The 18,223-nt window shown below is 38.6% G+C and overlaps 1 protein-coding gene across 1 annotated transcript in view; it reads left to right on the top strand.

The window, feature by feature from the left end:
- Positions 1 to 17,929, top strand: part of slf1 (SMC5-SMC6 complex localization factor 1) — a 136,469-nt gene extending 118,540 nt beyond the window's left edge. Inside the window, exon 18 of the mRNA XM_028804757.2 lies at positions 16,864 to 17,929. Within this exon, the coding sequence (XP_028660590.2) occupies positions 16,864 to 17,309 (446 nt within the window). The 3' untranslated portion in view covers positions 17,310 to 17,929. The remainder of the gene's footprint in view (positions 1 to 16,863) is intronic.
- Positions 17,930 to 18,223: the final 294 nt, after the last annotated feature.

The raw sequence follows: 18,223 nt of genomic DNA, 5'->3' as shown, positions 1-18,223 counted from the left end.
TCTTAGGAAAAAAAAACAGCAGGGTATAAGTAACATTGGATACAAATATTTTCCTGAATAGAACAATGAAACAGATAACAAAGCATTAAATAGAATAAAGAACAATAAACCAGAGTAAAATACTAAATTCAATACTAAAAGAAAAATCTAGCAAATAACCTAATTTGTGATATAACAGACACACAAATTATCCTGAGCACCTGGACAGAGAGGTAAACTGAAAGAAAGGGCATAATGTTAAGTTAAAAGTCTTCCTAAATAGATGAGTTTTAAGTTGTTTTTTAAAAGAATGAATGGAGTCAGCTGATCTAATTAATTTCAGGATGTCATTCCAAAGTCAGGGTGCTACGGATCTGACGGCCTTGTCACCCATAGAGTGCAGGTTAGTGTGAGGCATAACAAGATTACCAAAATCAGAGGACCTTAGTAGGCAAACAGGAGCATAGTGATTTAGAAGGTCACTGATGTAGTCCGGTGCAAGGGCATTTAAAGCTTTGTAGGTTATTAATAGAATTTTATATTCAATCCTTTAAGACACAGGGAGCCAATGAAGGCAAAGCAGGATGGGTGTGATGTGCTCACTGTTGCTGGTTCGAGTAAGGAATCTTGCAGCAGAGTTTTGAATCAACTGAAGTTGTGATATAAGATTAGAACGGGCACCTTCCAGCAGCGAGTTACAATAATCGATGGCGGGATGTGATAAAAGCATGGACAAGTTTCTCAGCATTAGAAAAGGAGAGGAATGAGCGAACACAGGATATGTTATGGAGGTGAAAATAAGAAAATTTCTTAATGTGGTTTATGTGGGCGGAATAAGAAAGGGAGGAATCAAAAATGACACCAAGATTCCTTGCATCATAAGAAGGTCTGATGAGATCACCGTCAAGAGTGACTGGAAAGGAGCTCATTTTCTTAAGTAGCGCTTTAGTGCCAATTTGCAGGAGTTCAGTTTTGTTGCAATTTAATTTTAAAGAGTTCTGCTCCATCCAGGTTTTAATTTCACTGAGGCAAGTTGTGAGCTGAGAAAACTCTGATTCAGTTGCACTTTTGACATTGAAATAGAGTTGTGTCATCTGCATAAAAATGATAACCCAGTCCATAGCTACGAATAATATGGCCAAGGGGAAGAGAAGAGGGCCAAGGACAGAGCCCTGAGAAACTCATTGTGTGACTGGCACTGAGCTGGATCTGCTGTTGCTAAGACTAACAGACTCTTCCCTATCAGTCAGATAGGACTTGAACCACTGGAGGGCAGTGCCAGAGATACCCAGCATGTTCTCCATTCTGGACAGTAGAATGTCATGTCTGACAGTGTCAAATGCTGCACTGAGGTCTAACGGAATTAATGTGCTGGTTTGTCCAGAGTCTGCTGCCATAAGCAAATCATTGGTAACCCGAAGAAGAGCAGTTTCACAGCTGTGCTGTGCCCTGAAACCAGACTGAAAGGGTTCCATCAAATTATTAGAGGTTAAGTAATTGGTGAGCTGGGACAACACGCTCAAGAGCTTTTGACAGAAAAGGTAAGTGGGAAATAGTACGAAAATTAAGACTGTCACCATCAAGACCTGACTTTTTTAACGTGGGGGTTACAGAAGCGATTTTAAAAGTGGCTGGCACAAGCCCAGTGTCGAGGGATGTATTGATTGTCGTAACAGTCGGAATCATGGCATGAAGGCAGGATTTAAGAAGTGTGGTGGGGATGAGGTCCAGTACACAAGTAGTTGGCCTCATCTTACAAAGCAGGTCATTAACAAATGCCGATGTGACTGGTGAAAATATAGAGAAGGAGCTGGATGGAGTGGGAAGACAGTGAAGGATATAAATGGATGATGGATTTATGTTAGTTGAATTATTTAGATCTTTAATTTTATTGTGGAAAAAATGGAGGAATTTTTCACAGACTTCAGTAGAGGAGGTTATTGGGCTAGATACAGGTTGAAGTAATTTATTAATTACAGAGAACAAAACCCTTGGGTTTTCTTGGCCACTTTCTATTATTCTGCCATAATGTGTGTTCTTGGCTGCAGTTAGTGCACCCCTGTAAGCCCTTTGATGGTCAGAAAGCCTGGATGTGAACAGTGAGGCCAGTCTACCGTGACATTTTCTCAAGGCGTCCGCTAGTTGCTTTCATAGATCGTAGCTCTGAAATATACCATGGAGCTGAACGGTTAAAGGAAACCTCCTTTATGTTTTAAAGGAGCTGTTTTATCGAATGCTGAATGCAGGGCTGAGTTACAGTGGTCAACAAGACTGTCTAGTGTTGATGGAACAGGTGAAGACAGAAAAAGATCAGAAATGGATCCAGCAAGAAAGAGGGACAGATATTTTTAAGGTTTCAGAAAGAAATTTGACATTTACAGATAAGAGTAGGGAGAGGTAATGAGACAGTGAAAAGGATTGCTTTATGGTCAGAGAGTCCCAAATTACTGCTGTAAGTGTTGCCGACAGATAATCCAGATGTGTAGATCAGGTCCAGTATATGACCACCAGAGTCGGTGGGAAAATCAACATGCTGCACCAAGTCAAAACAGTCCAGTAAGGATAGGAATTCATTTCTCAGTTTACATGTAATAATGTCAATATGGATGTTGAAATCGCCAAGAAGAATGACTCTCTGGGAAAGTTAACTTAAGTGGGTTAATTCAGTCAGATCAGATAAAAAAGACGCATTGTATTTCGGGGGACAATAGACAACAATAAGCAGGACCACATTTTGTTATTGGCTTAAAAGCCAGACACTCAAAAGACAATGGACTGTCAATGGGGATTCTTTTGATGTTTAAGTTTGATATTGCAATTACTGAGACTTCTCGGCAGTTTGTGGGGGTTGAGGGGGGTTGGGGTTCTCCTCCGTGACAGATGTAAAATCATTTGGTTTTTGCCAAGTTTCTGTTAAGTATAGCAAGTCAAGGTTAGTCTGTAATGAATTCTGATAGCACCAGTGCTTTGCCATTAAGAGATCTTGAATTAAACAGTGCAATATTAGCTGATGTGGGTTCGTTGTGCGCAGATCCATGACCAGAGTTTATTTTAACATATTGCAGATTTGGCACATTGACACTCCTATTTCCAAAGCCGTGAGTAGGGTGGCATATTCCTGAGCAAATGCTGCCGGTGAACTTTTAATTCGCAGCCCGGCTGTGGCAGCGACCTAACACGTGATTTAAATATTTTGGGCGCAGCACAATACCATTGTCTTTTAGGACATTCTAGTCTGACCATTTGCGACAAACTGTTTAATATGAAGGAGTTTGTCACGAGAGTATTGTATCATAGTAGAGAGCAATACTTATCTGATAGTAGCAGAGAAGATGAGACAGATGAGCAGCCAAAAAAGCGTAGTAGGAGATATTACAAAATGCACATGAATTATATATATCTAATATATATATATATATATATATATATATATATATATATATATATACAGTGGTGTGAAAAACTATTTGCCCCCTTCCTGATTTCTTATTCTTTTGCATGTTTGTCACACAAAATGTTTCTGATCATCAAACACATTTAACCATTAGTCAAATATAACACAAGTAAACACAAAATGCAGTTTTTAAATGATGGTGTTTATTATTTAGGGAGAAAAAAAATCCAAACCTGCATGGCCCTGTGTGAAAAAGTAATTGCCCCCTTGTTAAAAAATAACCTAACTGTGGTGTATCACACCTGAGTTCAATTTCCGTAGCCATCCCCAGGCCTGATTACTGCCACACCTGTTTCAATCAAGAAATCACTTAAATAGGAGCTGCCTGACACAGAGAAGTAGACCAAAAGCACCTCAAAAGCTAGACATCATGCCAAGATCCAAAGAAATTCAGGAACAAATGAGAACAGAAGTAATTGAGATCTATCAGTCTGGTAAAGGTTATAAAGCCATTTCTAAAGCTTTGGGACTCCAGCGAACCACAGTGAGAGCCATTATCCACAAATGGCAAAAACATGGAACAGTGGTGAACCTTCCCAGGAGTGGCCGGCCGACCAAAATTACCCCAAGAGCGCAGAGACGACTCATCCGAGAGGTCACAAAAGACCCCAGGACAACGTCTAAAGAACTGCAGGCCTCACTTGCCTCAATTAAGGTCAGTGTTCACGACTCCACCATAAGAAAGAGACTGGGCAAAAACGGCCTGCATGGCAGATTTCCAAGACGCAAACCACTGTTAAGCAAAAAGAACATCAGGGCTCGTCTCAATTTTGCTAAGAAACATCTCAATGATTGCCAAGACTTTTGGGAAAATACCTTGTGGACTGATGAGTCAAAAGTTGAACTTTTTGGAAGGCAAATGTCCCGTTACATCTGGCGTAAAAGGAACACAGCATTTCAGAAAAAGAACATCATACCAACAGTAAAATATGGTGGTGGTAGTGTGATGGTCTGGGGTTGTTTTGCTGCTTCAGGACCTGGAAGGCTTGCTGTGATAGATGGAACCATGAATTCTACTGTCTACCAAAAAATCCTGAAGGAGAATGTCCGGCCATCTGTTCATCAACTCAAGCTGAAGCGATCTTGGGTGCTGCAACAGGACAATGACCCAAAACACACCAGCAAATCCACCTCTGAATGGCTGAAGAAAAACAAAATGAAGACTTTGGAGTGGCCTAGTCAAAGTCCTGACCTGAATCCAATTGAGATGCTATGGCATGACCTTAAAAAGGCGCTTCATGCTAGAAAACCCTCAAATAAAGCTGAATTACAACAATTTTGCAAAGATGAGTGGGCCAAAATTCCTCCAGAGCGCTGTAAAAGACTCATTGCAAGTTATCGCAAACGCTTGATTGCAGTTATTGCTGCTAAGGGTGGCCCAACCAGTTATTAGGTTCAGGGGGCAATTACTTTTTCACACAGGGCCATGTAGGTTTGGATTTTTTTTTCTCCCTAAATAATAAAAACCACCATTTACAAACTGCATTTTGTGTTTACTTGTGTTATATTTGACTAATGGTTAAATGTGTTTGATGATCAGAAACATTTTGTGTGACAAACATGCAAAAGAATAAGAAATCAGGAAGGGGGCAAATAGTTTTTCACACCACTGTATATATATAATCTTAATTTGGATCTTGATTTTTGTTTATCCGCGAATGAATTAGAAGAAGCAGCACTAGATGGCAGTAGAGAGACAGCTAAAACATAGGCATTGCATTAAGAATCTCCTCCAGGCTTATAGTACTGAAGACTGTAGTACTGCAGTCACACCTCAAAACACAGACATTCAAACTAAACAAATTGTTGTGCTTTAAATTAACTAATCTTTATATATAATCTTCATTTGGATCTTGATCTTTGTTTGTCCGCGAATTCATGTTCCCCTGACACTACCTTGGTTATTACTTTTCTTTACAAACACTGTCGTTACCACTCTTTGTGTTTTAGATCTGGTGTTGACACCTGCTTCGTTGTCGAGACTGTTTTTTTCTGTTTCTATCGACCGTCGTTGGCAGCACTTCGTCCAAATCGAATGTTCACCCGCTTCTTGGAGTCGGCAGTCAAGAGTATATAAGTCGGACACACTTCCATGATTTTCCATCAGTCGGCGTTTGGAGTTCAAGAAAGAAGCATTGGTTCTTCCTTACTCTTTGGATTGCCACAAAGCAACCTGCGAGATTGGAGAAAGGTTGAGAAGAGATCGTGAGAGGAAATGACAGCATCGTGAAAACGAGACGGACTGTGAACGGAGAGAAGCAGAAATGCTCCTCCACCACCACATAATTACTATTTGGACAGTGATTCCGAGTAGGCCGTTCCTATCGAATCAATGTCCAAGGGTTTTGTTTTGTAATTTTGCTTCCCTTCTATAAAATCATAATGCTGTGTGACGAAGGGCCCAGTTCACGACTGGCAGCCGCGTTTAAACAGGGAGCCCTTCACAGACAACTTTAACACGCGCAGCGTAGTTGTGCGCACATGGCTAGTATATATATATATATATATATATATATATATATATATATATATATATATATATATACACACACACACACACAGTACTGTGCAAAAGGTTTAGGCAGGTGTGAAAAAATGCTGTAAACAAAGAATGCTTTCAAAAATGGAAGTGTTAATCATTTATTTTCATCAATCAACAAAATGCAGTGAATGAACAAAAGAGAAATCAAATCAATATTTGGTGTGACCACCCTTTGCCTTCAAAACCGCATCAATTCTTCTAGGTACACTTGCACACAGTTTTTGAAGGAACTCGGCTGGTAGGTTGTTCCAAACATCTTGGAGAACTAACCACAGATCTTCTGTGGATGTAGGCTTCATCACATCCTTCTGTCTCTTCATGTAATCCCAGACACACTCGATGATGTTGAGATCAGGGCTCTGTGGGGGCCATACCATCACTTCCAGGACTTCTTGTTCTTCTTTATGCTGATGATAGTTCTTAATGACTTTGGCTGTATGTTTGGGGTCGTTGTCCTGCTGCAGAATAAATTTGGGGCCAATCATACGCCTCCCTGATGGTATTGCGTGATGGATAAGTATCTGCCTGTATTTCTCAACATTGAGAACACCATTAATCCTGACCAAATCTAAAACTCCATTTGCAGAAATGCAGCCCCAAACGTTCAAGGAACCTCCACCATGCTTCACTGTTGCCTGCAGCTCTCCAGCCCTTCGACAAACAAACTGCCTTCTGCTACAGCCAAATATTTCAAATTTTGACTCATCAGTCCAGAGCACCTGCTGCCATTTTTCTGCACCCCAGTTCCTATGTTTTCATGCATACTTGAGTCGCTTGGCCTTGTTTTCACGTCGGAAGTATGGCTTTTTGGCTGCAACTCTTCCATGAAGACCACTTCTGGCCAGACTTCTCTGGACAGTAGATGTGTGTACCTGGGTCCCACTGGTTTCTGCCAGTTCTGAGCTGATGGCACTGCTGGACATCTTCCGATTTCGAAGGGTAATAAGCTTGATGTGTCTTTCATCTGCTGCACTAAGTTTCCTTGGCCGACCCACTGCATCTATGATCCTCAACGTTGCCTGTTTCTTTGTGCTTCTTCAAAAGAGCTTGAACAGCACATCTTGAAACCCCAGTCTGCTTTGAAATCTTTGTCTGGGAGAGACCTTGCTGATGCAGTATAACTACTGTGTGTCTTGTTGCTGTGCTCAATCTTGCCATGATATGAAATTTGTCTTCCACAACCTCACCTTGGTAGCAGAGTTTGGCTGTTCCTCACCCAGTTTTAAGCCTCCTACACAGCTGTTTCTGTTTCAGTTAATGACTGTGTTTCAACCTGTGTGTGACATTGATGAGCATTAGCACCTGTTTGGTATAATTGGTTGATCATACACCTGACTATAATCCTACAAAATCCCTGACTTTGTGCAAGTGTACCTATAAGAATTGAAGCTGGTTTGAAGGCAAAAGGTAGTAACACCAAATATTGATTTGATTAGATTTTTCTTTTGTTCGCTCACTTTGCATTTTGTAAATTGATAGCAATAAACAATCATTATTTATATTTCTGAAAGCATTCTTTTACAGTATTTTTTCACACCTGCCTAAAACTTTTGCACAGTACTGTATATATAATATATATATATATATATATACAGTATGTATGTGTGTATATATAATAAACACAGTATATCTAATGTACTATACAGTCATGGCCGCAATTATCGGCACCCCTGGAATTTTCCTTGAAAATGCACCATTTCTTCCAGAAAATTGTTGCAATTACAAATGTTTTGGTATACACATGTTTATTTCCTTTATGTGCATTGGAACAACACAAAAAAACAGTGGGAAAAAAAGCCAAATCGGACATCATTTCACACAAAACTCAAAAACCGGGCTGGACAAAGTTATTGGCACCCTCTACTTACTACTTCCAAAGGGCGTGCAACCAAATATTAACTGAAATCAAGCGCTTCCTATAACTATCAACAAGCTTGTTACACCTCTGAACTGGAATTTCCAACCACTCTTCTTTTGCAAACTGCTCAAGGTTTCTCAGATTTAAAGGGCACCTTCTCCCAACAGCAATTTTGAGATCTCTCCATAAAGTGTTCAATCGGATTTAGATCCAGACTCATTGCTGGCCACTTCAGAACTCTCCAGCGCTTTGTCTTTAACCATTTCTGAGTGCTTCTAGAGGTATGGTTGGGGTCATTGTCCTGCTGGAAGACCCATGACCTCTGACGCAGACCCAGCTTTCTGACACTGGGCCCTATATTGCGCCCCAATATCTTTTGGTAGTCTTCAGATTTCATGATGCCTTGCACACAGTCAAGGCATCCAGTGCCAGAAGCAGCAAAACATCCCCAAAACATCTTAGAACCTCCACCATGTTTGACTTTAGGTACTGTGTTCTTTTCTTCGTAGGCCTCATTCCGTTTTCTGTAAACAGTAGAATGATGAGCTTTACCAAAAGCTCTACCTTGGTCTCATCTGTCCACAAGACGTTTACCCAGAAGGATTTTGGCTTCCTCAAGTACATTTTGGCAAACTCCAGTCTGGCTTTTTTATGTTTCTGTGTCAGCAGTGGGGTCCTCCTGGCTCTCCTGCCATAGCATTTCATTTCGTTCAGATGTCGACAGATAGTTCGAGCTGACACTGTTGCACCCTGAGTCTGCAGAACAGCTTGAATATGTTTTGAAGTTGATTGGGGTTGTTTATCCACCATTCGGTCTATCCTTCGTTGCAGTCTTTTATCAATTTTTCTCTTCCGTCTATGTCCAGGGAGATTAGCTACAGTGCCATGTGTTGTGAACTTCTTGCTTATGTTGCGCACAGTGGACAAAGGAACATGAAGATCTCTGGAGATGGACTTGTAGCCTTGAGATTGTTGATATTTTTCCACAATTTTTGTTCTCAAGTCCTCAGACAATTCTCTGCTCTTCTTTCTGTTCTCCATGCTTAGTGTGGCACACTCCGAGCACACAACAGAAAGGTTGAGTCAACTTTTCTCCATTTTAATTGACTTCAGGTGTGTTTGCTATATTGCCAGCACCTGTTTCTTGCCACAGGTTAGTTCAAACGAGCATCATATGCTTGAAATAAAACGATTTACCCACAATTTTGAAAGGGTGCCAATTTTGTCCGGCCCATTTTTGGAGTTCTGTGTGACATGATGTCAGATTTGGCTTTCTTTCTGTTTTTTTGTGTTGTTCCAATGCACATAAAGGAAATAAGCATGTATATAGAAAAACATTTGTAATTGCAATAATTTTCTGGAAGAAATGGTGCATTTTCTGGGAAAATTCCAGGGGTGCCGATAATTTCGGCCATGACTGTATATACACTATATAGTGCTATTCAAGGTGATAATTATTACAAAAATGCTTAGTTTATTTGCATGAGTAGTATGTGATCTTTGACAGTTATTTGCATTTGCATTCACCCATCTTAGTGTTCAGTAATAAAAGATACTATATAGTATGTATAATGGGTAGCTTAAAGCTTATTTGTTTACAGTAAAAAAAAAAGTGAATGAAAAAAATCAAATGAACCAATGTCAAAAACAAAGACATTACAGATTTGTATATCAGGAAGAGCACAATTTAGTTAATAAAACTAAACAATATTATTTATTCAAAGACAATCAAGGAAATTTTTGGTTTTATTTAATTTTGTACTCAGTCCCAAGTTGGTTCCCTGCTTTGCGAACAGCACTTTCAGGATCAGTTCTGGCTCCCATGACACTGAATTAGATTAAGACTGACCCAACATTGGTAGATGCACAAATGCTTAGTTTTGATCTTCATACTTAAGTCTATTATGTGTGCATTGTACAATAGTATAATATTATTTTACTGTGGTTTGATTACTGCTCCTGATTTCAGGTTTGTGTGAAGTGTAGGGTTTACATTTGCTGTTTCTGTTTCTTTTTCTCACTTCAGGGGCTTTGGTTTCATCATACATTCCATAAGACAAGATGTTCCACTTAAAATTAACTATTAACTGGCATGGATCATGGTTCAAAATAAATAACTTCTGAATACAGATAAATGGAACTTAGTTTTTCATGAGGTTTATACTTGGGGAAAAAAAAAGTTTCATTTGCATGTGGTTCTGTGATTTTTTTTTTTTTTTTAATAATTCACTTGTTCTGATTTGAAGAAACACACACACACTGATAGTGGTGCTGGCCTGATAAATGAGTGTAATAAAATCAATTAGCATTCTTTTGTACTGTGTGTATTTACTTCCAAATATGTCCAGCTATGTCCTCTATGAACATTTTTCCAAAGTATATATATTTCAAGTTGGAATATATTAACAGTCAAATTAGGAATAGATCTATTCTACAGGAAACTCAATGAGGAATAATTTGTTGTGTGTTTGTGTGTCATTGTTCTTTAAATGCGATGCATGTAATTGATTAGAGAGTGATAAAGCACAATCTAGTCTAGTCAAATTTGAAAAAGCTTGTTATCATACAGTATATTACTCTCCGTCTTTAAATACCAAAGAAAATCACTGGTGGCCATTCTTTTCAAATAGTGTAACAACCAAAAAATAAATTTTAATAGCAAAAATATAGTGCATAACTAAAACCAAACTTAGTCCTCTGGTGTTATTAAGTATGATCTAATTTATCCACCGATTCACTGATCCAGTTGATCCATTTATCCATCAATTTTCCATGCTTCTTGCCCCATTTGTGGCCATGAGAAATTTGTTGCCTATCCCAGCAGAAACAAATCAAGATCTTGTCATGGGCAAGAACACTGCAATGTGGCCAGTTCATCTGACAGTAAGTTTTGATTGTTTCTAGTTCCTTCTCAGGGGATTCAAACTGTTCAGAAAAACACTGAAATACTGTACATGGTATCCCAGCCTGCATTTAAAGCAGGTGTCTAAGTGCTGTAAGGCAGTAACACAAAACTCTCAGTAGCTCCCATAAAAAGGTTTCATCACTATATTGTGTAGTTTTGGAATAATCATGCTGCTGTTTAACTGTTGATTGGTAGTTTCTTTTATATACAGTAAAGTGACTTTTTTTTTTCCATCAAGCATAGATCTTTAAACACCCCATGACTATTTCACTCAAGTTCAAATTAAAATGTGCTAAATCATATGCTATACAGGTACTCCTTATTTTGTGACCTATTTGCTTAACGACCACTCGCACTTACGACCAATCGAGTTTCGACCTGCTTGAGTGTCGGTCAGTGGCGAATAGTGACATGCGCACTGAGCGTACTATAGGCTTGCTATGCGCTTTTTCAGTCAGTTTCATTCCTACAAGCAGTCACTGTGTAACCTCGTGTTTTTTTTTTTTTGTTTGTTTTTTTTTTACATATTTGTAAATCATCTGGAGAAATTGTTAAGAAACGAAGGAAAGGTATCGACCTTGAAAACAAAATAAAAATCATACAAGACTATGAAGCTGGTAAAATGGGATCCTGCCCCAAGTGGAGGAGTTCAAGTATCTTGGGATCTTGTTCACGCGTGAGGGAAGAATAGAGTAGGAGATCGACAGGCGGATCGGTGCGGCATCCGCAGTGATGCGGGCTCTGCATCGGTTTGTCGTGAAAAAGGAGCTGAGCCGCAAGGCAAATCTCTCAATTTACCAGTCGATCTACATTCCTACCTTCACCTATGGTCATGAGCTATGGGTAGTGACCAATGTTCCCTCTAAGGAGTAGCATATAGTGAGCAAAAAACATTGTTTATGAGCGACATTTTGTTTAAGCCAAAAATTTAGGAGCACCAACTCCGACGGTCGGAGTGAGCGATCGTGCGGGAAGTATGAGCGACGCTCTGAATTCGTGTGAGCGATTGCTCACGCGCTCAGCTTAGAGGGAACATTGGTAGTGACCGAAAGAACGAGATTGCGAATACAAGCGGCTGAAATGAGTTTCCTCCGTATGGTGTCTGGGCTTTCCCTTAAAGATAGGGTGAGAAGCTCAGTCATCCGGGAGGGGCTCAGAGTAGAGCTGCTGCTCCTCCATATCGAGAGGAGTCCAATGAGGTGGCTCGGGCATCTGATCAGGATGCCTCATGGACGCCTCCCTGGTGAGGTGTTCCGGGCACATCTAACCGGGAGGAGGCCCCGGGGAAGATCCAGGACACCCTGGAGGGACTGTGTCTCTCGGCTGGCCTGGGAACGCCTTGGGATTCTCCCGGAAGAGCTAGAAGAAGTGACCGGGGAGAGGGAAGTCTGGGCATCTCTGCTCAAGCTGCTGCCCCCGCGACTCGATCTCTGATAAGTGGAAGAGGATGGATGGATGGATGAAATAGCATGTGACTTGAAATTGGCACATTCGACAATTTTAAAGGATAAAGTTAGAGTGAAAGAGGCGGTGAAATCATCGACAGGATTTAAAGCCATAATAACTAGGCAGCGAAAAGGTCTTATTAATGAGATGGAGAAATTATTGGCGATCTGGTTTGACAACCAGATGCAAAATAATATACTGATAAGCCTTTTAATTATTCAAGCTATGGCTCGCAGTATCTTTGAGACTTTGAAGGCACATGAAGGCGAAAAATCAACATCATTTACAAATGATATGTACATATGCATGTCTTTTTATGAATACATTTGAAGTGTATTGCATAATTTTATATAATTTTATAATTTTACAACGATCCTATATTCCTGGCGCAAGCTCCTCGCTTATCGACCATTTCGCTTAACAACGTAGTCGTTGGAACGGAACTCAGTCGTAAAGTGAGGAGTACCTGTATACAATTGTGTTTCAAGAACTGTTAAATGTATACATTAAACTTTTGTTTTACTAGCAATTCATTAAATCTCTAATGACACTGGCCACACAATCAAATGGTCAGCTGAGGTGTTCAGTGTGTCTTACAAATTAGCTGGTGATCTCTGCTCCAAATACTGTTATTCTCTCTTAACCCAGCAGATCATGTCAAAACTGAGGACTAGTGACTATGGAAGCCACTGCATTAGAGTGAATTCGCTGTCATGTTCCTTGAACAATTTCAGGGCATTCCTCGTCTTATGCATTCTAATGATGCAAATGTAATTGGTATAATGCTGGTGTAAAGGGATCCATGTAATCAGCAGTGATGTTTAAGTATCATGTGGCCTGCTGGAATTGCTTTACTTTTATCAAGAGTTCCATTGTTTATCATTAAAACAGATTCCACACTATTACACCTCTACAATGATCCTGCCTTTGCAACATATGTCAAAATGTTTTTGAACTCATAGGGTATAGTCTTATCCTGTCAACAAGCATAAGGAGAAATCAACATTTTTCAGGCCAGACTATGTTTATGTTTTGTTCCTTGTCTTTGTTTTCTGATTCTTTTGGTAACAGCAACTTATTGATTTTTTTCCCCCCTGGCAAGATACTAAATCAGGGGGTCCTTGTTTTGTCATAAGTTATTTACAAGTCTTGCATACTAATATGCCTTTTTTAGCTCCACTGTTGTTCACAGCTGTCAAATGACTAAATGTCGGCTGTTACTCTCAGCACATTGTATCGAAATCTGTCTGTCTCTTTCATTAGTAGTCTCTTCAAACCACAGGGCTATCATTGGCTAAATGCTTTGGGGCTTTAATTTCATAGTGGGGTTGCTGATATTTTGCCTATTTAAAAATTCTGCATGGTTTTACCTAATAAAGCAGGAAACTCCTGCTGCTCTTCCAAAAAAAGGTTTTCATTTTTTCCACTCTTATCCCATTACACCATTAATTCAGAAACGAAAAAACATGGTTTTTGCTTGCTTTGAGAGCATGATGATGTGACCAATCAGCTGGGAGCAGTAAATATTTTAACTTTTAGAGCCCTGTATTTCAATTGGGAAGATAATAGACAGGATAGGGAGGTTAATGGCATTTTATTGTTGTACCATATATGGTCTCAATATAGGAGCAGAGGCTTCACATTCATCCTCTCATGTAATGAACATAGCTCCAGTTGTTCCATCTAGTCATTCACCCTTTTTTTAAATGGTTTGTCTAGTGCACAGTCCACAAAGCAGAAACCAACCTTGAACAGGGGACCACACATACTTGTTTGTGGGGCCATTGTAGAGTCATTATAATTTAAAAGAATAGTCCTCTCAAAAATAGTATATTTTTTTTAACTGTTACTTACCCCATGTTGTTTGCAGTCATAGCCATGAAACATTTTTAATCTCTCGTTTTTGTAAATGAATATAACAATGTTTCTATTACAATCAAGATTAGTTGGGAACCAGTGGAGGTAAGTGCTGAGAAACATCACACATTATTAAAATGTCTAAGCAAAACTCTCAGATTGTTTCTGTGGTATGTATAAAATGTGATAAAGCATAATATATATATACAGTGGAACCTCGGTTCACGACCATAATTCATTCCAAACCTCTGGTCGTAAACCGATTTGGTCATGAACCGAAGCAATTTTCCCCATTGGATTGTATGTAAATACAATTAATCCGTTCCAGACCATATGAACTGTGAGTAAATATTTTTTTTTAAAGATTTTTAAGCACAAATATAGTTAATTACACCATAGAATGCACAGTGTAATAGTAAACCAATGTAAAAACATTGAATAACACTGACACAAACACCCAGGCTCCCTGCTCAGCTGTGCGCAGGCTCTCTCTCAGCAGCACGCAAACCCCCCTCTCCTCTCCGCATGCGCAGGCTCTCTCTCTCTCAGCAGAGAGGCTAAACACGTGCTTAAATACAGTAATCGACGCGTACGAACCGGAAGGAAAATGAAATAGAGCACTAAGACTTCACAGCGAAGAACAATGCAACACTTGCAGAAATCATCGGCACGCACAAACCGAAAGGGAAACTGGCTTGTTCGTATACCAAGTGTGTGGTCGTGAACCGAGGCAAATGTTTGGCGAACTTTTTGGTCGTAAACCGAGTTGTACGTGTACCGAGACGTTCGTGAACCGTATGTATAGACCGACATGTATAGTCTACATGTCACTTATTAGGTTGTAGGCTATGCTCACAATCTCCAAACACGTGTTTTTTGCCAAAATGTTGTTAATTATGTGCTTTGGGAGAATTAGAGTGAACAAAAAATGAGGTGCATTCAAGCGAATCTTCTTTCTTCCTTCACAAATTAATTTTGGGCCCTTTGATATTAAGTGGATATCCCATTCTTAATACACCTAGAGCATCTAGAAACCCCCAGTAGGGTTATGGAAATGTCCATTCTTGTGTCTGTGGAGTGATGTCTCATTGAGAGATGCATTGATTCTTGTCAATTTCCCCTAACTTTCATACACAGAATTGTTTATACCTACAACAAGTAGTATTATCAACAGATGCTGTCACTGCTTAAGCGGTCAATTTACTCACGAACCAGGTGTACCTGATGCAGAATTTGAAATGTTTTTCATCTCAGATACTCAAGCTAGTTTATAAAATCTCTTTTGCCTCCTTTTATATTTGGTTAAAAAACTTGTTTGTTGGTTCCTTTCCTTATAAGCATAGTCTCTATGCCAATATGTCTACCATACATGTATGTATGAATGTATATAAATATACATATATCAGATACATAATTTTTAATGTTTAGTTGCACTACTTCAAAATGTATACATTTATATTTTACAGCTTTTTGATTTTAGATGCAAACATCTGCAATAACCCTCTGTTACCAAGCAATCAGTATACCCCCATTAATTTTATTCCTCCTCAGAGCTGTAAGAGTTATTATCAATATTGCTAATTAAATGTAGTACTATCCCATCAAGAAAAGCTGTTTAATATTGGTATGAGCAGCATAATTTTTCACTCTGTATGTTTAATAATAATTCCAACCAGTTATGCAACAATGTGCAACATATTTAAAGAACTTTTATTGATTCTTATTTCTTCTTATACTCATTCCGACTTAATCCTAACTAGGGTTAACTGGGTGCATTGCTGCAAACAGTCAATCGCATGGCCCACTTTCAGACCCATACCAACTCATCAAAAGGGTTCATTTGGTCTCCGTTAACCTAACCAGCAGATCTTTGGTGATATAAGAATAAACCCCATGCATGCATGAGAACGTCCTATAATCAATGTTCAGGAAAGGGATTTGAACACAGGATGCTGGACAAGAGAAAGTGTCACAGTGCTGTTCTAGAATTTTGAAGTTATTTGCAAAAATACTTTTAAAGTAATTTACAGTATGTAAATTTTAAATATAGCTTAAAGTTAATTTATATACAGTAGATAATACCCATTTTGACTTTTGGTCGCAATTTAATGTATTTAACTTTGTAAACCTCAACATTTGTGCATTGATTACACCGCCGTTTTGGTTCTGGGTTGCAGTGCATAGAATTTGTCACAATAATGTGGGATTCACCCAGGAACTTCATTTATAGTCACTTTGTGTGGAAAAGGTGCTTATTCAGGTGGATTGGCATGTCTAAAGTGATTGGTTACAAATGCATGATTGGGTTTGCTTATGTGAACCTAGTTGTATAATGTTTTTATATCTAGAATGTATTCCTGCATTGTGAAACTTACTGCTAAGATATGTTCCATTTCCATATTTTGATGAGTAGTGGTAGAAAAATGTTTTTAATTTTCTTAATGATGATCTGTGTTCAATTCAGACCATTCCAAAGGCCAGTATATAGTTTAGATTCAAAGGCATCACTCTGTAACCTAATTCTGTTATACCATGAAAAGCGCTTTAATTCTTTGGCACAGCTCAGTGTTTCCTGTGATATTTCCAGACACTCACATTTAACTTGAACCCAATTAGATAATTTACTCAAATATTGTTCATTAATGTGACTTGACTAGGCAGTGAGCCTACCACTAGTTAATTGTGTCAACATACGTTAGTGCTAAAAATGTATATAAGTGGTCCCCTAGGAGATATGAACAACAGCTGTTCAGTTGCATACATGTAATTGCCGCTCTTAATAATACCCATTTATTGATTTTTTTTTTTTTTTTTTTTTTAAGGAGCTGTGCTGCTGGAGCAGATGGACAAGAATGGAAAAACCCCTTTAGATTATGTCCAGAAGCCGACTGCAGAGGAACTCCTTGCCATTGTCAAAGAACCATCCCAGAGTGAAAAGCCAGTTAACACATTTTTAATAGAAATGGGTTGCAGTTTGCTAAATTCTTTGATGACCAGCTATTTGGAAGTCTACCACCTGTTAGTAGATAGGACCATCTCCTCCCAGGATTCAGTGATTTACCAGCTGAAAGATTTAGTGGCCACACACACATTTGAAAGCATAACCAGCTCCTGGAATGACCCTGAGATGATTCAATATGCCAAGGATTTAGAAACTTTGCTGAAGATATCTATATATTACCAGCAAATATTGCCAGTGGTAAAGGCATGCTCAGGGGTGCACAGTATTGCTTTTGTGTTGTTGCTGGAATTTTTATCATGTCATTGACTGTGCTTCTCCCCTTAAGTTTCAAACATAAAACTAAACTTAGTCCCACAGCCATCTGTTTCTCCAAATCTTTAATTTAAAAAAAAAATATTTTCTGATTGCAGTCAACCATGTCCTTAAATTATAAGTTATTTACTATGTTTTTTCCTCCATAATTCACTTTTTCCATCTTCTTTCGGTGTAAACAATAATACGCTTTTTGAATTAAAAGTACTGGCAAGTTTGTTTTGATAAACAAACATGTTGTGCAGGTAAAATTTTAGAAATTCTCTAGGTAGATTAAAAACTGGTATTCAACAAAGTTACGGTGTATGAAATTATTAACTGGTATGTGATTAATTTCATGACAGTATATCAAATGTCAAGTGAGAACTAATCTGTTCTAGTCGCAACTACTTTACATCAGAGAAATAACCTGATTTGATCAGCAAAGTTTTGCTTTTTTTTTTTTATATGTATTATGTTGTTTCCAAAAAGTAGAGAAAGTCATTGTGTATTCAAAAATTCTTCTTAGGGGAAAAAAAGTATATTTTGTACGAGTGTGTGATTTTGATGTAAGCCATCTTTAAAAGGCTGACACAGCAAAGTGTTTGTTCAACTTCTTCACCAATGGTACACTGGTAGCACAGTCCTAATACGACTGTCTCTAATTTTAAATTATTTTGGAAATGCCCCCCATTCTTCCATTACAGTGCTTTCAGTATTGGTGTATCTTTTCACATAATTGGTGTATTAAACAGTATATGTTTATTTTTTGGTATGCTATGCATTTAAAGTAAAAATGAATAAAGTGAATGCTTGTGGAACACTCTCAGTCTATGATTATTTTTTTTTGGTTGTCGTGACATCCTCATTAAAATTACAGCTATTAGTGTCTTGGTCTTCTTTTTTTCTTGTTTTGTTAGTGATCGTTG

This window comes from Erpetoichthys calabaricus, chromosome 7, assembly GCF_900747795.2.
Source record: "Erpetoichthys calabaricus chromosome 7, fErpCal1.3, whole genome shotgun sequence".
Lineage (NCBI taxonomy): Eukaryota > Metazoa > Chordata > Cladistia > Polypteriformes > Polypteridae > Erpetoichthys > Erpetoichthys calabaricus.
Note: the sequence above shows the minus strand (reverse complement) of the source record. Positions and strands in the feature narration are given on the sequence as shown.